The following is a 19,764-nucleotide window of genomic DNA, read 5'->3' as shown; positions in this document are numbered from 1 at the left end:
CCATTTAAAAGATTGGTAATACTGGTTAGTAGGATTGTACCAGTTCTGCCGCAGCAGTCCGAATCGTCGACATGACGACGAATAAAAATAATTACGATATTTCACCCGAGCAGTTGAGGCTCGAAATTAAAAGAAATGCTCGGCGAAATGAACTTCGTCAGGAGTTGCAAAAGATTGCCGGAAATCCGTACCGAGCTGGAACAGGCGAAGGAGGTGCTCCGGTGCGTAGTTTTGCATAACGATTATAATTGAACACGCAACCTCAATTCCTTAAACTTCACATTCTCAATACACCGCATTCAGTGTTTTTCATGCCTGTTCATTAATGTAATAATGTGGTAAATATGATGAATTTATTTGTGAAAATCGTATAAAAAATTCGGGACTAAGCATATTTTAGTGTAGAGCACTATCGACGCATTCGTAGGTTATGTGTTATGTAAAAATATCGTAGACGAGATCCAAGGAATTTACAGGTTTACCAACTAATATTTAATTGAAACGCGAATTTGAGAAAATGGCGGATAAATGATTAGTTTCAAAGTTAAATGGTTTAATTATTTCAAAGCAGGATATTATAGAGTTATTGATTTCTCGTGTATTTTCTGTTTGGATTTTTGTATTCTTGTATTATCCAAGCGTAGTACTTTATGCTCTGTTACTTTATTAGCAGCATGCATTAACAATGGACTGCCAACGATGAACCGCTGAAGTTATTCGGACTTAACTAGACCCCTCTTCTTATCCAATAAGACTAATATAAAAGGGTATACATTAATTGCAATCATTCAGTGATGCCGATACCAAGTCGACTCGATTAGTTCCGAAAATTATACGCAGTACAGCAAGTAGTTAAAAAGAATGCTACTTCAAAAATTTTTTTTATTATTCTCCCTATAATTTTACACGAGCAACTTATCAGATAATAATCTTTCTCTTGTGTCTAAATGTTGTGTTTGCACATATATGCGGGTATTTCTTCAGTTAAAAATTTAATGAGATCGATTTGAATTGAAAGAACGCAAATCCGTATTTGTTGGTTGTCTAAAGTTAAAGGTCGTCCTCGTGACTGCTTATCAACTGTCAGTATATTTATGATATGCACTCCCACGTCTTATCATCTATCATGCGGTGTTTGGTTTTCCGATTCTGTGTATTATCTTGTATTATTTAACTAGATCAATTCACAATACAATCCTAAACCGCGAACAACTGTTGAACACTACTGTGTAAATTAAGCGAGATATAAACAATTTTTCATCCATCAACCATGAAATTTTATTTTATTTTTTAATCCTAAATTTGAATGAAATTGATCAAAGCACCCAGAGAAAGTTAAGGAGACGAAACACAGTAATCGAAATAAAGGCTATTACGCACATACACTAATGATTAAAATTAATACACTGTTCCCTATCTTTGAAAAGTCAGACATCTTCTCTTTGTTTCCTGTAATAACAGATTGACAATAAGAATTCATCCGATGCATATTGTGATTACGCTTTTTATGAATCATTCGACAGAAGGCAATTCAGCAAAAATTTAAGTATCGCGACATATTACATGATAGTTTCAAGACATTCCTAATATTATAATAAAACAAGAAAATAAAGATAATTATACCTATGTACACTTGTTTTGCTGAATTTAGAAAAATTACATATGCTAATATATTGATCTGTAACTTGAATAAGTTCTTTATTTGCAAACTCATAGTTGATTAAAATGCTTGTATTTAGTTTGATGCAGGACTACAGCGATTTATGGCAGCGAGAGCAAAAACCTATGAATATTTTAGGCCTACTCTGAAAGGTGGTCTGCAGTACTATGCAGCAATATGGACACCCATCCTGTTCTTCACTTGGCTAGTGAAAAGGGACAGGGTATATTATTTCATTAAATATTTCAAAACTACTATACTGGACGTAATAAAGCTATTCCTAACGGTAATTAATGTTTGTTTCTTTTTCACCACAGGACAGGAAAGAGCACCGATTTCGTACTGGTCAGGTCAGCTATGCTGACAGAGAATTCAAGTTTGCTTAAACATATTAAATTAGCAAACGATAGTAATAATTACCTTGTAATATATCAACAACAATGTAAAGAATATCAACATTGATAATAATAATAATGATATTGTAACCTATATTAACCCTGGTTTTTTTTTTATAGGTGTAAGGATTGCTGAATAATTAATGGACAGTATTTGGTGTGGAGTGACAGAAATTTTTTGCATTACAAATGATTTAATTAAATTTATTTTTCTTTATGCACAAGGATAAAATTTAATTCAATTTCATAGAAGTTCATTTCGATATCGTAATATCAACGAATTTCGTAAGTTAGCTATCTGTTGCATTAATATTTCAGATTCATTATATCAATATAACAGATTCCATAGAATCAAAAATCCTCAAAGTTTCTTATTGAGAAAATAATTATTCATAATTTAAAAGTACCTACAGAACCAATTTAGTTTAACGATCTTCAAGTTGCTTATCACGAGTAATAACTGCATGATCAAATTTCACCATATATGTTGTTCCTTTGTGCCAATGCGCAGTCACTTTTGCTGGCTGTAAACATAACATGAGTAAAAATCATTTTTTTGAAAACACCTATACATCGCAAAAAAATTTCCATTTGCAAATATTCACAACTCAAATATGGTTCTCATTTAGTATTGGTAAAAATTTTCCTGAAGAACAGGACGGTGAAAACATATGATTTGTGATGCACTTCTCATACTTCATACCAATACAATGACGAATGGTTACAGACTGAAAGTGAGTCATAGGGCATATTCCAACTACCTCTGAACCACTCCTGGTAACTGATAAATGCAAATAAACAGAGAAGAGATCTGTATCCGCCCATGCAGACACACATGATTTGGAAATAGGATGATGAATATTTTATGATCAACCATCGGTATATTGTTACAGCAAATGAAATTTACTGGATTTGAAATATGTGAGTTGTTTGCCTCTAGCTTCTAAATGCGAAGTTGTATGTCGAGAATAATTCAGATTATAACTAACGATCATCAGAAATTTTTTATAAAAGCGAAATGGTATAATCAGATCTATGTAAAATATCGGTCAAAACTGTTGCTATCTCCAGTATGATTCACACATTTAGATAAATATAAAGTGGAGCTGAATAACGGATTCGTAGATAGATCCAACTTCGCTTTCTGAATTTTTCAAATAGAATTATCACAATTAGAATAATCTATCAACGGCTGTAATTAATTGTACGCTTAGTAATTCTTGTTGCATTAAATATAAAATGAGTATGAACAGGTCAAGGATGTTGATGATACAATACTTATGTCGAAGTACTTAGATACTAATAAACATTTTTCCATGCATATCAAAGATTTCATACAAAGACAATGGCTCGATTTATTCCATGTCAAATTATTAAACTTTACATTACAGTATCTCATAACTTTTACTTGCTTCTTTCTAAATTTGTACTTTTATTTGTGTAACAAATTTGAGTATGGTTCATATTTATGTATAAAGGTCGAATGTATCACTGACACTGAGTCTGCTGGGTTTGAAAATATTTAGAGTAATCTATACCAAAAATCTCTACAAATATGTATGTACATGTCAACCACCTGCCAAAAAACAAACAAGTCTTACTAAATGAAATACGGGCCTTAACTAAAACGATTTACAACTAAAGCAAGATCCTTTCAGTGGAAAACTGTAATAGACTTTGAACACAAAACAAGTGAAATGAAGTTCTTGATGGATTAAATATGACAGAATTTTTAAATTCATATGATAATATTTTTTTAGATAATGAAACCAAGACACTGTTTGGAAAGTTTGAAATGGTAACAGCATGTGTCCACCATTGTTTTCAACATTTGTATATTCACGAGAGGTTAACGAAATCATTTATGTTGCGTGTGTGAAGATTGGAGTATAGCTGATACTTTATTCAGAGTAGATTCTACATTAGAATTTAATACCAGTATTCTCAGAAGCACTTTTCAAAATGCGAAGGGTTTAGTTTTGAAATAGTTTAAACTTCAATAACTGAAAATGATGTCCAAGTTAAGATTTGAGTTGGCAAAGTATAGAACAGTTTCAACCTAATTCTAGTATGCTATTTAAGCCACAGTTGAGTAAATTCTGCATTAAATTCTTACTACATAAAAATGTAAGTAAAAAATATAAAGTAATTTGCTTACATGTATTGATAAAATTAACTTTTTCCACGTAATTATATAATACTTGTATGAATATGATAGTACTTACAAAACCACAATCGGAAAGAATCGCCTCAACGATTCCAGCAGTAAATGATGCACAATTTAGACTCCCTTTGTCTTTCGGAACAGAAACAAATTTATTGACCAGAGCTTCCTTTTCTATTATATAATAGGTTCGGTCATCATCATTAGCATGTTCAAGTTTGTCAGCTTCACGACCGAACAGTGATTTCCAAACTGTGCTTTTAATAAAAAGAAGGACACTCAATAGTTTCACTTCGCGTTTGCCGCTTTTTTCTCTCATTACAAGAAGGTCGGTCATTCTGTGACCTACTTCAGCACCCATTTCAGCCAGTCTATAAATCATATAATGTTTACAAAATTTACATACAACATACATGAATAATCGAGAACACAAATGGCAATCGGTAATGTCGATTAATACAACTAATGAATGATCTGGTATTACCGTAGATATTATTGATCATAGGCTACTTACTTGTTCTGTAATTCGGGCACAGTGTAAACACGGTTTTGGCAGTATTGAACAAGCTCGGAAAACAAAAGAGCGTAACAACTCAAGCTAACCTCACTTTTCCCTTTACTCAACGACTTGTCGAGAATACTTGTCCGTGGACGAACTGCGGATATAGTTATACTTGTCATTGCGAAATTCAGTACCTTTATTTTACCGATGCAAACTTATTCTAATCGAACAAATCGTTATGAACTAATTCGTATTCTTGTTGCGGAAACTTTCCTGTCAAAACCCAAAGGTTTCTCTCTGGACTAAATTACGGTAGCTTACTACAATCGATGGATAGTTTCGATAGTCGATCATTCGGAAGATCTATATTTCAATTCAAATTGGACCCGAATTGTACGTGATGAATATAGGTATGAAGATTAATTATGTAGAGATAGAAGAATAGACATTATGGGACAAATTTAGTCAATATCAGTTGAATTTGACACTGAAGAGATAATATTACTTATTTAAGGAGATATTATAATATTATAACATTTTAGTTTTTTTTGCGGTACATAGTCCAAATGCATGGTCGGTGCATAGGAGGCACGTTATCCATATGCACAATAAATAAAAAATTATTACTATTGTTGTTATTGTTATTATTATTATTTCAAGTTATCATCAGAAAATTGGAAGATGTAGAATATGTTGGAAAACGCATTGCATACAATTATTCACAATAAATTTTCAAAGTGCAAGAGATTCTTGATTTGCTTTTTTTGTTTGACACAATATGGTACGTTAGTACGTAAAAACGGACACTTGATCGGTGGTTTTCAGGCTTATGGATTATACAATATTTACAATTTAACTGGTACACCTGGAAGTCCAGATATACCAAGTCCTGAAACCTTAAATAAGCGACCTGAATAACGATCGTCTTTCGACTCGAATATGCTAGCACTGGTAACATACAGTTCATCTAAATTTGGTCCACCCCACGCTACCGAAGTAATCTGAAAAAATTTTTGTCTTCAAAATATCACTACATCAATCATATTTTTTTTTTTTTTTTGCTCTCGAGAATAATTTTTTACCTTTTCTGTAGGAAACTGGACAGACTGAAGATGTTTACCAGTTTTAGGGTCTATTCGATGAACAGCATAGCCACCCCACGTGGCTAACCACAATTTGTCTTCCTTATCTATAGCCATTCCATCAGGCATTCCCTTGACATTATTTTTCTTCAAGTCAAAGATGGTTCGTCGATTTGCTGTGAAATTTACATTCGCCTATTACTATCCTCCGTTTACACATCAGAGGGATGGTACTATTAATAGAGCTGATATGATTTTACATTGGATAAACTAAAGTTCTATTGAAGTACATTCAAATTAAATATATTTTCAGGATAATGAATATTAAAAATGATAAGAAGTTTGAACAAAATTGTAGGTTGAATACTCACTCAACTCTTCGCTGTCAATATTATAATCAAATGCATCGACCGTCCAATTAAAACTATCTACGTAATAAAACGTTTTGGTATCTGAAGACCATGCTAGACCATTACTACATCCCACACCGCTGAAATGAGGTTTTGTAGATTTTCCATCTCTGCTCAAAGAATAAAAGGTTCCCTTTCTCGTTTCAGGTCCACCTGGTTTAAATGTAGCTAGTTCCCAAGTTCCAGACCACAAACGCCCTAGAATTAAAAAAAAATCGAATCACATACAATCGGTACAGTTTCTTAACTACTCAAGCATTACAGAATAAGGATAAGTACACCAATCTATTCACATCAGGTACCTGAAGGGTCAGCTTTGCCATCATTAAATACGTTTATAGTCCCAGGATCCACTTCAACAAGAATTTCAACATTGGTTGGATCTGTGGTAATACCATCCCATGTCAGAAGAGCTATTTTTTTACCATGTCCAACCAAAAATTTGTCTTTGGTACCTGCCACAGGTAGGACAAAGCTCACTGCTGACTTATTTTGTTTATCTGGAAGCATTATATAATGAATTCCAATTGTAAATCAACTATAAACTTATCTGTACAATTCATATGGCTTGGGTATAAGTAATTCCAAGTTCAGTTCTAACCACTTACCCACAATCACACGGGTGACTTTATTGGTGCTCGGATTGTACTTGAAGACAGTAGATTCAGGTATATCAACATAGTAGAGTACTTGTGCTTCCTGATCCCAGTGAGGTCCTTCGCCGAGAACTAATTTCTCGTCATGTATAATATCAATTTGGGGTGCCATTATTAGTGAAACCTAGAAATGTTCAAACCAAGTCAAATATAATGTTTAGAATACTACACAACCTTTGCAACGAGCTTACTGTGAATAGTAAGTACAATTTGAAATGGTAGCCAACTTATGTTCTCGCGATTAGAAGTACTATATATTGTGATTTGAACTTTACGTGGAATTTATAGCAAAACGATTGATGGGGTAATCAAAAGAAAATGTCATAACTTTGGATATGTATGTAGGTCTAATCTAATCAATCACTTCAAAATAACGAAGGTATAATTAAACATCTATATTTTGCTTCAGAAAAGAAAATTACAGCGACGAAAAATTTACGAACTTAATGAAATTTAAGTATGGAAGAGTTCTCACTTCTCAGGATCCAGAAGAATTGCAAACTAAAAGTTTTCCTTCGCAACTGCTCTTTATATAAGACAAGCTATCAGTGAGAGATCCATGGAAGGTCAAGTTAATCAAATCTAAAATATATAGAGTGTTCAGAATCAAGACTTCATCTTATGGAGGTAACAATCTTCAAATGGGTAGTGATAAAAAACTTAGAAGTACCACATCACTCTCTAATCATACAGGTTTTATTGTCAGGTAAATTTACTAACCATTTTATACCTTCCTACAAACCATGGTTGATGAATTTTGACTATCTATAGATGAAATCTAAAATTAGAATAGAATCTCGTTTCACCGATCTAGGTAAAGTGAAAGTTGAGGGACACTTATCAGGATATGTTTTTACATAACATATTTACATTCATTGGGCATTTTTAAACTCGGAATATTTTCGAAAATATGAATCTTCAAATGGTAGAGAAAGTTTTAATATAAGTATCGAGAATGAAATTTCGTCTGTACACCCTTGATATTCCTATCTGGATCTCATATCATTGACATCATTATTCTTAATTCGTGGTAATAATCACATACACATAATCAACGGCCACCTTAATACAACACCAAATTTTTCATAAATATACCTCAACGTGTCATTTGATATATTGAATTTGAAATATTTCTTAAACATGTACATTATATTTCACCGAAATCGCTTTCATAATTTTTTTATAAACATTTGATGTTGTGAGGGAGATCATCCATACTCTCCAGTTAATTAAGATATTACTGTATCTAAAGAATAATGCTGATAGCCTATTATAGAATATGTCATCAGTTAATTGGTCTGAATTGCGTGAATGTTTATGAAACTACGGTTGATCATTTCATCTCCAGTTACATGTTTATTAGATTGCCGAATAATTCAAGCATTCACATCATACAAAACATTAGTTTCAGTATTGCTCCAGCAAAATTTCACACACCAATGATTAATAAACATTATGAAATAAGTATTTGCTATTTTATGTAGAATAATATATATCATCAAGCCCTTTGTAGTCGACCGTTAAGTATTTATTTATAATTTGACTGTGAAACCTGGGAGACCAGATGTACCGAGTCCTGTAACTTTAAACAAGCGTCCTGCGTAAAAATTCTGTCCTGTTTCCGAGTGACTGGCACTTGTGACATAGAGTTCATCCAAGTTTGGTCCTCCCCACGTGGCAGAAGTTATCTGAAAGAAACAGAACGACTTATGAAATCAATAATTTATTCTGGCTTATTATTTTCTCACCATTCTAAAGCCATTAGAAATTTATATTTAAGAAATCAAGGATTGCGTGTTTCGTTTCACACATGGCAGTTTTGCTAACACTATCCCATAAAAAACAGCTTAGTTTAATGGTGATTTGGCTATTTATACATACCTGTGAGGTAGGGAATTTTACAGATTGAAGAAGAGAACCAGTTTCAGGGTCTACTTGATGTACAGCACTTCCATTGAATGCAGCAACCCACAGTTTATTTTCTGTATCTATAGTCATCCCGTCAGGAAACCCCTTCAAATTATTCTTCACGAAGTCAAAAGCTATACGACGGTTTGCTGTTTTGTTCAAATTCATGGATACATGTTATTTAATAATTTGAGATACAGACAATACTTTTCATCCAGTTACGTTGTATCACGTTTAGTGAAATAATCGTAAAAAGAAGTTCTAAATCTAAACGCTTCCACAGCTCGAAAAATGTGTATATAATACAAATATTTGACCAAGTATACTCACATAGTTCTCCACTGTTAATATTATAATCAAATGCATCAACTGTATTATTCAAACTATCGATGTAGTAAAATATTTTGTGATCAGTTGACCATGCAAGACCGTTGCTGATTCCTATACCAGTAGCATGACTTGTGACACACTTTTCTTGTGAATTCATGCTATATAACTCTCCGCGTCGTTCTTGGGATCCAGTGATGACACCTGGGAATACTGTCCCGGTCCACAAACGACCTCAAATTTTACATATTGATCCAAATTACACATAGAATTTTTGAAGAAACACTTACTTAATGGTTTAATCTCATTGGCATCATTTTCAAAATCAAAATTAGTAATTTTCAATGATAATCACAATAAAGATGTAGCACCTCTGGCATCAACTTTGCCATCATTAAATACAGTGTCAGTTGCTTCATTCAAACTGATAAGTATTTCAAGATTCGTTGGATAAGTACTGATACCATTCCAAGTCAAAAGGGCAAGTTTGTTTCCATACCCAATGACAAATTTGTCTTTGATACCTTCTACAGGTATAACGAAGCTCACACTCGATTTTTTTTCCTTATCTATGAATAGAATTGATGTATAAATTAAATATAAATAAAATTAGATATTCGTATAGGCTTTATGGTGATGACGAGAAATGATCTCAAATCAACCTACCTACAATAACTTGGGTGAATTTCTCAGTACTTGGTTCATATTTGAAAATAGTACTTTCCAATACATTAACATAATAGAGCACTTGAGCAACATGATCCCAGTATGGACCCTCACCAAGAACTAGTTTCTCATTGTGCACAATTTTTATGTTTGGAGCCATTTAATGAAATTGCTGTAAATAATTAAACTGCACTTACAGTGTTATACAATTTAAATAAGTGACCACAATTGAATAAATGAACTAGGATTACGATGATATAGCTTCTTTTCCTCATATATGTATAAAACTGCAACTCACATTTAGACTCAGAATTATTTGTATGGAATTAGACAATCTAATATACATGCACTATGTTGAACACCAAATAATTAAAGTAGTTTTATCTGTCGCAATAGACTTGTTTCTCGAGTCAAGAAATGGCTAAAAGGCTACACCTTTCTTAATTACAATGATATTACATAAGCCACATAAAAGTTCGAGACTATGAGATAGCAGTGTCGTAAAGCTGGTTGCATAAAACATTTCCACTTGGAGATAATATTATATTATTTACCAGCCATTAGACCGCAGATTAGACGATTTAAAAACTCTTGTAGATTAAACGATGGAGTCGTAATGAATTAGTCAAAGCCTTTTCTAAACCCTAACCGGAACCCATGAACTCAAAATTATCCCTTCACAGTCGCACTGGGTCATTTTTGCCTCCAGAAACCATGCATTTCTTATGAGACGACAAATAAGCGCGAGCGTGTAGTGTTAAAAACAATAAAAAAATACCTTCATGATGTATAAACATTTTAGATAATATCGAGTTGTACCCAATTTGACCCTTGTCGCGCTCACTTACGCCGAATCGAAACTGCGAAAACAGTTTCAAATATTCCAAAACGTTACAGAATATTATGAAAATCAAGATCAGTGCCTAATATTCATAAGTTTTGAAAATAGTTAAAAGGTTCTAGAACTAATGATAATACTTTCAAAACTGCTGGAGAGCTCCGAAAAAGTTCGAACGGTTGCGAAAGTTCTGAAAGTGTCCTTAAACATTCTACAAATATTAAGAGTATTCTTGAACAGTTGTGAATCTACTCTCAAGTTCTTAGAATGTCATAGAATCATCGAGAATACTTTCGAATCTGCTCGAAAGCTCCGGAATTGTTCTGATATGTTGTGGAAGCTGCTAGAATGGTCTCGAAAGTTCTGGTATATCTAAAAACATCAAGAATATTCTAGAACCTGTGGCAATGTTCCAGAAAAGTTCTGGTATGTTCTAAAAACTTCGAAAATACTTTTAAATCCACCCGAAAGATCCGGAAATGTTCTGGAATGGTATGGATTGCTCTACAGGAAACATCGAAAATAGCCTCGGACGTTCTTTAAAGTTCTGAAAGTGTCCTTTAATATTCTAGAAATATTAAGAGTATTCTTGAACAGTTATGAATCTTCTCTCAAATTCTTGGAATGTTCTAGAAACATCGAGAATACTCTTAAATCTGCTGGAAAGCTCCAGAAATATTCTACAATGTTGTAGAAGCATCAACATGGGTTTCAAGAGCTCTAAAAATATCAGGAGTACCTTTGTTGTCAAATTTATGTATACTTATTCGTATGCAACGAATAATTTTGAACGGCAACTTCAACGTTAAAAACTACGATTCTGTTTCTTTTTTTTTTTTTATAAAAACTTCCCAAGTGAAGTATAGTTTTTAACCCTTTGCTGTCGCACTGGGTCAATTTTGTCTCCAGAAACCATTTATTTCTTATGGAAGGACAAATAAGTGCGACCTGGAAGGCTTAAAATAGCTTAAAATTAATATTTTTATTCATTGAAGTGATTCCTGGATTAATTTGTAATTCCTTTATTAACAGGTTAGATGTAATTCTGTGTATTTAGAGCTTGACTGGGACACCTGGTAGTCCACATGCATCAAGTCCTGTAATTTTAAACACACGTCCCACATAGGACTTGTTAAGATCGCTTTGGTCTATTGACTCATACAGACTGGCACTAGTCACGTAAAGTATATCCAAATTTGGTCCACCCCATGCGACTGAAGTAATCTGGAAAAAGGTATCACTGATAAAATAGAACATGGAGAGGTATCAGTTTTACACAAAACGAGCTTTTCCTTACCCCTGCTGTTGGAAGTTGCACAAACTGGAGGTGGGTACCAGTTTTAGGATCCACTTGATGAACTCCACTACCATTGAATGTGGCAAACCACAATTTATCCTTACTATCTATTGCCATTCCATCAGGTAACCCCTTGATATTATTCTTTTTCAAGTCAAAGATGGTTCGTCGATTTGCTTTAAAATTTATGTTTTTTAAACTCTTGTCTATTTAGATATAGAAGACAACATTTTTTACTTGATGCGCTTTAAAATTTGTATTCTTTCATAACTCTTATCTGATTATACATAAGAGACATGATATTATATTTTAGATTGCATGAATTATAATTGTTACAAAATGTTTTCCAACAAACTGTATTCTTAAGGGTAACAAATACCATAATGCTAGGCAATAAGACGATTCCATGATAAATACTCACTTATTTCTCCAGTATCAATATTATAATCAAATCCGTCAACTGCCCAATTGAGAGAATCTATATAATAAAAAGTTCTTCTATCAGCAGACCAGGCAAGACCATTACTGATTCCCACACCACTAAAGTGAGCCTTGGCAGATTTTCCATCTTTACTTAAAGAATAAAACGTTCCCTTTCTTGATTCTGAGACACCTGGTTTGAATGTGGCCATTTCCCATGTACCAGACCACAAACGCCCTAAAATTTTTTCAGATTAAATCAATTATTCAATTTGACATAGTAAGTAAAAGTGAGTTTATCAGTACGTTGTTACTTGCACATATCATGAAAGTGTTGATATAGAATAGAAGTTGGCTGTGAAGTATTATGCGAAGATAATTTGGTGCAATAATGTTTCAATAATAAACAATAATGGAATATATATTTTGGATATACTGCATACCTGAGGGATCAGCTTTGCCATCATTGAATATGTTTATAGTCCCAGAATCCACTTCAACAAGGATGTCAACCTTAGTTGGATCTATGCTAACACCATCCCAAGTCAAAACAGCAAACTTCTTGCCATACCCGATGACAAATTTATCTTTGGTACCTTCTACAGGTACTGCAAAGCTCACGCTTGTCTTATTTTGTTTATCTGTAAGCACATATTGAATACAAATTATAAGTTTAGTTGTATTTAAAATTACAAGTTGAAGTTGGACTATATATAGTTAAATTTTTGCTACTTACCAACAATGACTCGAGTGATTTTGTTGGTTTTTGGATTATACTTGAAAACCATGGATTCAGGTATGTCAACGTAATAAAGAACTTGCGCAGCGTGGTCCCAGTGAGGTCCTTCGCCAAGAACTAACTGTTCATCGTGTATAATTTCAATTTTTGGCGCCATTATTTGTGCCTATAAAAATTGATTAAGCCAGGTAATCAGTAAATACTAGCATGTTATAGCAATTTTAATATACATTTTCAAGTTATATTACACTAGCAGCCCATCCCGGCTTCGCACGGGCATATAATAATATAATGAAAGAAAATACACAATGTTTACAGTGAGTTTATAAAAAAATTGTAATACATCATTTTGTTCTATCATTAATAGTTTTCGCAGCGCACGCGATTGACGGAAGTTTTTTGTTTATTTTTTTACAACTTGGGTTAGATTATTCAAGTTTTAGTAAGCATCCCTAATTTTTTTGAAAATGAAACATAGCCTATGTCACTCGGGAATAGTGTAGCTTGCCAACGGTGAAAGAATTTTTTAAATCGGTCCAGTAGTTTAGGAGCCTATTCACTTCAAACAAACAAACAAACAAAAAATCAAATCTTTCCTCTTTGTAATATTAGTATAGATGAATGCTTACCTTTTAGGTGAATTTTAATACACGGCAGTTGAAGCTGTCCTTTCAAAAGTCATAACTCAAAATATGCGTAATGAAATATTCCTTCACTTATGCTCGATGAAAAAATTGAACGAAGTTCCTGCTTTTTCGGTTTGGAAAGAAACAGAAACTGTGAACATAATCCGTCAGAATATAGCAAATAATTATCAAAGTATTTCACAACTAGAGCACTATCAAGTTAGCTGATAAAAAGTTGATAACCTGATAGAGTGAGCACTTTTCATCAGAGTGATAAGTGAATATCTTGACACTGTAAATTATTGGCAGAATGTAAAAATTAATAGAATAAATTTTTCGAATAATGTAGCACAAGGTATTAAAAAAGAAACTTTGAAGTTGTTTTCTCTTAAGTGTGTATCAAAAATTCTAAATAGAGCTTCTATAATTCAGACAACAGCAACTGCAACTGGAAAATCAAACAGTCGTACCACAATTTAAGTAGCAGTTCTATGAGTTATGAGACAAGTTTGCAAATTAAAGATTAGATTATAGTATGTGGTTAAAACGTACTGTATTTCAGACTAAGATTCATATACTTCTCTAATCTACACAATGAATGACATAAGCTTGGTCATTGACTTTTTAACTATTCGAGAAACATAAGAGCGCTTATATCAATTCCGATACCTTAATCACAACTCGAATCATATCTGTAATTCTGTATTTACAATCGAGTTGCAAATTAGTGGATTAGGGTACGTTGCATAATTCTGGCATTTGCAATCGTGCTATAAACTTTTGAACATACTTGATTCGTTCTTTCATGTCAATACCTATTCATAATCAAATGGATCAACTGTCTTATTTAGACTTTGAACTAATAAAAAGTTTGGTCATGAGAAAGCAATTCCTATTTTTGTCACATCATTTTTGATGTACAAGCTATGTACTGTTCTCTGTTTATCTCAGACACGAGTTTTAAATTAGCCCCAACACAAAGCTAAACCATATCCAACAACTCAAACAACACTGTCATTATTAACCCTTCGTCGTTGCACTTATTTGTCGTCCCATAAGAAATATTTAGTTTCTGAGGCCAAAAATGACCCGATGCAACCGTGAGGAGTTAAATATTATTAAATTATAGCTCGCCTATGCAGATTGATGGGAGTTTCAACATTGATTGAGGTACGCGTTAATGCCATTCCATGTCAAGAAGGCTAGCTTGCTTCCATAGCTTATCACAACATAATCTTTGATACCTACTACGGTATTATGAAACTCGAAATTATTTATATTTTAATTTTTTAAATTCACCGTTAATTTTTCAAATTCACCAGTTGTTCAAATTTACATTTTCTCAACAAATATTCTCTCGTAGATTAATGATTTGCACACCCGCATCTCATTTATTAGACAGCATTCTGTCTTACGGGCTTCTCATCGGAAGCGAAGGATTGAAAGGGGTAAACATAAACATCTACACACTACAGTCTCCTTACATCGTGCATGCAGAGAAGAAATTCTTACTCATACAAATCGGGCACATGAAAACAAATTTGAACTCACTGGTTATGAGAGAAATTAAAGACAACAGAGTCAGGGCGGCTAGGTGGTCTAGTGGAGTAAGTCTCCGGTTAAGCATCGCTAGATTCCAGGTTCGATTCCTGGCTCCGTCGTTAATTTTTCAAATTCACCAGTTGTTCAAATTTACATTTTCTCAACAAATATTCTCTCGTAGATTAATGATTTGCACACCCGCATCTCATTTATTAGACAGCATTCTGTCTTACGGGCTTCTCATCGGAAGCGAAGGATTGAAAGGGGTAAACATAAACATCTACACACTACAGTCTCCTTACATCGTGCATGCAGAGAAGAAATTCTTACTCATACAAATCGGGCACATGAAAACAAATTTGAACTCACTGGTTATGAGAGAAATTAAAGACAACAGAGTCAGGGCGGCTAGGTGGTCTAGTGGAGTAAGTCTCCGGTTAAGCATCGCTAGATTCCAGGTTCGATTCCTGGCTCCGTCGTTAATTTTTCAAATTCACCAGTTGTTCAAATTTACATTTTCTCAACAAATATTCTCTCGTAGATTAATGATTTGCACACCCGCATCTCATTTATTAGACAGCATTCTGTCTTACGGGCTTCTCATCGGAAGCGAAGGATTGAAAGGGGTAAACATAAACATCTACACACTACAGTCTCCTTACATCGTGCATGCAGAGAAGAAATTCTTACTCATACAAATCGGGCACATGAAAACAAATTTGAACTCACTGGTTATGAGAGAAATTAAAGACAACAGAGTCAGGGCGGCTAGGTGGTCTAGTGGAGTAAGTCTCCGGTTAAGCATCGCTAGATTCCAGGTTCGATTCCTGGCTCCGTCGTTAATTTTTCAAATTCACCAGTTGTTCAAATTTACATTTTCTCAACAAATATTCTCTCGTAGATTAATGATTTGCACACCCGCATCTCATTTATTAGACAGCATTCTGTCTTACGGGCTTCTCATCGGAAGCGAAGGATTGAAAGGGGTAAACATAAACATCTACACACTACAGTCTCCTTACATCGTGCATGCAGAGAAGAAATTCTTACTCTTATTTATATTTTCCTTATTTTTGAAGAGTGAAAATAAAACTTATAAAATAATGTGAGAGAAATGCTTACATAAGACTTGTAATCAGCAATCATGTGTACAGTGCTGCGCCGCTTTACCATGATAAGTGAAGTATAATATTGCCTGAACACAAATCTCAAAACATAAAGATAACACTGAGATTAGAAAGTGTTGTGCAATAAAAGCATAATATTTATTTCTGAGGTTAACAAGTTACGCAGAAACTTTCTTTACGAAAATAATTGGTGTTGAGGCAACGAATCATATTTAAAAAATTGAAAAGAGTAAGCGAGTTTAAACATTATTTTGCACAATGATAGCTGGTCGCTCACAAGATCCAAAATTTCCAACACTGCATTGTCGAACCAAACGGAGGTAGTAAACTGTGAAAATTCGAAACAATACAGTACCTTTATTGTGAAATAATTTAGTACAATCGTGAATACTCGCCTGTGGTAGAAAGTATTCTCAAAATATGTATAGCTCAAACTTGCTCATAAATAAAAATAGGCACTTTATAGCTCGGATTGATTATGATTGATTTAAAAAATTATCACAACGTCAAATCCCATAATGTATTTATAATTTAACTGGCACACCTGGAAGTCCAGATGTACCAAGTCCAGTAATTTTAAACAAACGTCCTGAGTAACGATGCTCTTCCGTATCCTGTACGCTAGCACTTGTCACATAAAGTTCATCCAAGTTTGGCCCTCCCCACGTAGCTGAGGTAATCTGGAAAACGAATTGGTAGAAATAAAATAAATAAGGTGAATTCATGGGCATAGAGAAAATTGGATCAACAATAAAGGTATTTTGATTAAATGTACCGAGTAGCTACTGTTTTAAATAAACTTATTAGCTTTGTACCTTTGCTGCTGGAAGTTGAACTGATCGAAGAAGAGAACCAGTGTTAGGATCCACTTGATGAATTGCACTACCTCCAAATGTGGCAAGCCATAATTTATCTTCTTTATCAATGGTCATACCGTCAGGCAATCCCTGTACCTTGTTTTTGATTGTGTCAAAAACTGTACGCCGATTTTCTGTAATATTTAAATTATGATATTACATGTAGTTAAAATAGCACCGTCTGAAAGTATTCTTCAATTGAACATCCCGTGTTGTAGAACGTTGATGCATATGCTAAGCAAACCTGATCCAATACTTACTCAATGTTCCGTTATGAAGATCACAATCAAATGCGTCAATTGCCCGATTGAAACTATCAATATAATAGAAAGTTTTGCGATCAGATGACCATGCAAGGCCGTTACTAATCCCTACATTTGTAAGATGCGTTATTGATGATTTTCCAGTTGAACTTAAGGAATAAAACGATCCATGTCTTAACTCCTCTCCCACGTTTTTATATTCTGACGTCATTGTCCCAGCCCACAGGCGTCCTGGAATTTTTTGTCAGACCTCATGAGCAATGTGTTGGAAATTCAAAACAGAATATAGATAAATTTGTGAACACACTATTGTTGCAAATAGTCAAGGAATAAATGTTGAACATCATAGATTATGGAGATGTAATGTAAAGGTCATTGAAGACATGGTGCCATGTAAATTTTTATTACATGCTATACTAGTACTCAAAAATGATCAAGCTTATTCAATCAGTAATAAAAACAAATATCCTCAAAATCATTCCATACTATACCTGTTGTTCACACTAACACCACGACCATTTAATAAACTCGAATGAAAAATGGTTATGTATGTGAAGTGAAAAACATATCAAATTTCTGATTCAATGATTATACTTTGTACATACAATGCAACTCAATACGGATGAACGTGGATAACTGTATCGATATTACAATTTTTATTTACTGTGATTTTCATTGATTGACAGTAGCAGAAATATACTGTATAGATTTTGGTCACCTGTTGGATCAACTTTGCCATCATTAAACCGAACTTTAGCTCCTGGATTCACATCAAGAAGGATTTCAACGTTGGTTGGATCCGTGCTAACGCCATCCCAAGTCAGAAGTGCAAATTTACTTGCATATCCTATGACAAATTTATCTTTGGTACCTGCTACAGGTACGACAAAGCCAATAGTTGTTTTATTTTGTTTATCTGTAAGTATGCAAAAAAATTTCAATTATAAATAAATAGCAAATATACAAATAATATTTCTATGGCTTTAATATGGGTAAATCTTATCAGATGATATTATCTATTCAAGCTGTAAACCTATATTCGACATTATTTATATAATTTAGTTTTGTAAACTTTCTGCCTCACTGTACAATTACATTCAGGTGCACAAGCACCTATCAAAAGTATGCATAGTGATAAAAATGTTGCCTGTATAGTCTATAAATATTTTATAAATACGAACAAGATTGATTGAAAATTATATACAAGCCACTTACCCACAATGACCCGTGTGATTTTATTAGTGCTAGGGTCATACTTGAAAATAGTAGACTCATCTATATCAACAAAATAAAGTACTTGTGCTTCCTCGTCCCAGTGAGGCCCTTCGCCAAGAGTTAACTTTTCATCGTGTACAATTTCCACCTTTGGAGCCATTATGAGCTACTAAAAATTATATAAGTATGTTAAGTTTAAAGATATGATTTGATCTTTGCAGCAATTCTCATGCTAATACCAATTAAAATTATTAGCATACATCAATACCTATGTATAAATTAGTCTGCGCAATAGTTTACTAATTGTACACAAATACCGAAAGACTAAATTAGTCCAAGAGCAGAAATTTTTACATCTACTTCTGAAGCTGAGCACTGTCTACTTGTTCCGACAGCGTGGCAACGCAATCTAATCTAACTCTGATAATACAATTACTACAGGAATGTTCTTTGGCAACTCAAAACGGGGATACTGTTCAAGTATGTTTATCACAATTAATTCAAAGCAGATTATGGAACAGAGCCCTGAGAATTTATGTTCATTGATTTCCAAAGCATTATATTTAGGAAATTAGGGTTAGTTTCATGTTATTCTTGTACATTGGATGTGTCACACTTAAATCTATAATATATACATGAATTCGATCAACTGTAACCTCCTTAAACTATAACTTGATATCAATTAATATAGGTTACGTATCGAACGTATTGTACTTACTTCTGGAATGTACGGCGACAGTAATTGCGACGTAACCTTTTTTACTCGCCTCAATCATCTTGCGACCAAAACTGACAAGTTTTGTCAAAACAGCAGCCTTGTTGGCCTAAACTTATCGTGTAGACGAATTCGATTAATCATTCGCATTGAACCATATAAATCCAGTACGGATTGAATATACGTCCTTATTCCAGAATAATCAAGCGCTGAAATTTATGACAATTTCCATCCGTTTCGATATTTTCTCGGCATCTAGACATTTCAGTTCTGGAAAAATCGACGCCGTAACTATGGTAACAGCCAATAGCGTGCAAGCGCATTCAGAAGATTCATCCGATTCGTCAGAATCTTC

The 19,764-nt window shown here is 33.7% G+C and overlaps 5 protein-coding genes across 12 annotated transcripts; 1 reads left to right on the top strand and 4 right to left on the bottom strand.

Moving 5' to 3' along the window:
• The first annotated feature begins 11 nt into the window (after window positions 1-11).
• On the top strand, window positions 12-2,149 carry LOC124303256 (NADH dehydrogenase [ubiquinone] 1 beta subcomplex subunit 4). The gene is made up of 3 exons (XM_046760263.1): window positions 12-221; window positions 1,740-1,883; window positions 1,978-2,149. The coding sequence occupies exons 1-3, from the start codon at window positions 72-74 to the stop codon at window positions 2,044-2,046; spliced, it is 363 nt and encodes a 120-aa protein (XP_046616219.1). The 5' UTR covers window positions 12-71; the 3' UTR covers window positions 2,047-2,149.
• Window positions 2,150-2,243: 94 nt separating this feature from the next.
• LOC124303255 (trafficking protein particle complex subunit 5) lies at window positions 2,244-5,021 on the bottom strand. Of its 2 annotated transcripts, none has more exons than XM_046760261.1 (3): window positions 4,734-5,021; window positions 4,281-4,590; window positions 2,244-2,579 (listed from the first exon to the last, which is right to left on the bottom strand). In XM_046760261.1, the coding sequence occupies exons 1-3, from the start codon at window positions 4,898-4,900 to the stop codon at window positions 2,481-2,483; spliced, it is 576 nt and encodes a 191-aa protein (XP_046616217.1). In that variant the 5' UTR covers window positions 4,901-5,021; the 3' UTR covers window positions 2,244-2,480. The 2 variants fall into 2 exon arrangements, with proteins under 2 accessions (XP_046616217.1, XP_046616218.1); XM_046760262.1 differs by lacking the exon at window positions 2,244-2,579 and adding an exon at window positions 2,622-3,631.
• Window positions 5,022-5,450: 429 nt separating this feature from the next.
• On the bottom strand, window positions 5,451-10,003 carry LOC124302870 (uncharacterized). The gene is made up of 11 exons (XM_046759439.1): window positions 9,771-10,003; window positions 9,476-9,673; window positions 9,108-9,338; window positions 8,751-8,926; window positions 8,422-8,557; window positions 7,351-7,451; window positions 6,822-6,993; window positions 6,516-6,713; window positions 6,175-6,411; window positions 5,804-5,979; window positions 5,451-5,722 (listed from the first exon to the last, which is right to left on the bottom strand). Exons 1-11 carry the CDS (start codon window positions 9,928-9,930, stop codon window positions 5,567-5,569), a joined length of 1,941 nt encoding a protein of 646 aa, XP_046615395.1. The 5' UTR covers window positions 9,931-10,003; the 3' UTR covers window positions 5,451-5,566.
• A 1,611-nt stretch (window positions 10,004-11,614) lies between these two features.
• Window positions 11,615-16,490, bottom strand: LOC124303243 (regucalcin-like). Of its 2 annotated transcripts, none has more exons than XM_046760233.1 (6): window positions 16,355-16,490; window positions 13,062-13,230; window positions 12,769-12,966; window positions 12,327-12,563; window positions 11,906-12,081; window positions 11,615-11,832 (listed from the first exon to the last, which is right to left on the bottom strand). In XM_046760233.1, the coding sequence occupies exons 1-6, from the start codon at window positions 16,403-16,405 to the stop codon at window positions 11,662-11,664; spliced, it is 1,002 nt and encodes a 333-aa protein (XP_046616189.1). In that variant the 5' UTR covers window positions 16,406-16,490; the 3' UTR covers window positions 11,615-11,661. The 2 variants fall into 2 exon arrangements, with proteins under 2 accessions (XP_046616189.1, XP_046616190.1); XM_046760234.1 differs by lacking the exon at window positions 16,355-16,490 and adding an exon at window positions 13,694-13,841.
• Window positions 16,476-19,655, bottom strand: LOC124303245 (regucalcin-like). Of its 6 annotated transcripts, none has more exons than XM_046760236.1 (7): window positions 19,413-19,654; window positions 18,695-18,863; window positions 18,198-18,395; window positions 17,477-17,710; window positions 17,175-17,350; window positions 16,904-17,039; window positions 16,476-16,687 (listed from the first exon to the last, which is right to left on the bottom strand). In XM_046760236.1, the coding sequence occupies exons 2-7, from the start codon at window positions 18,852-18,854 to the stop codon at window positions 16,599-16,601; spliced, it is 993 nt and encodes a 330-aa protein (XP_046616192.1). In that variant the 5' UTR covers window positions 18,855-18,863; window positions 19,413-19,654; the 3' UTR covers window positions 16,476-16,598. The 6 variants fall into 6 exon arrangements, with proteins under 6 accessions (XP_046616192.1, XP_046616193.1, XP_046616195.1 ...); XM_046760237.1 differs by lacking the exon at window positions 19,413-19,654 and adding an exon at window positions 19,330-19,385; XM_046760239.1 differs by lacking the exon at window positions 19,413-19,654 and adding an exon at window positions 19,351-19,382.
• Between the last annotated feature and the right edge of the window lie 109 nt (window positions 19,656-19,764).

This window comes from Neodiprion virginianus, chromosome 4 (assembly GCF_021901495.1).
Source record: "Neodiprion virginianus isolate iyNeoVirg1 chromosome 4, iyNeoVirg1.1, whole genome shotgun sequence".
Lineage (NCBI taxonomy): Eukaryota > Metazoa > Arthropoda > Insecta > Hymenoptera > Diprionidae > Neodiprion > Neodiprion virginianus.
The sequence above is the reverse complement of the archived record's forward strand: the minus strand, read 5'-3'. Positions and strand labels throughout refer to the sequence as shown.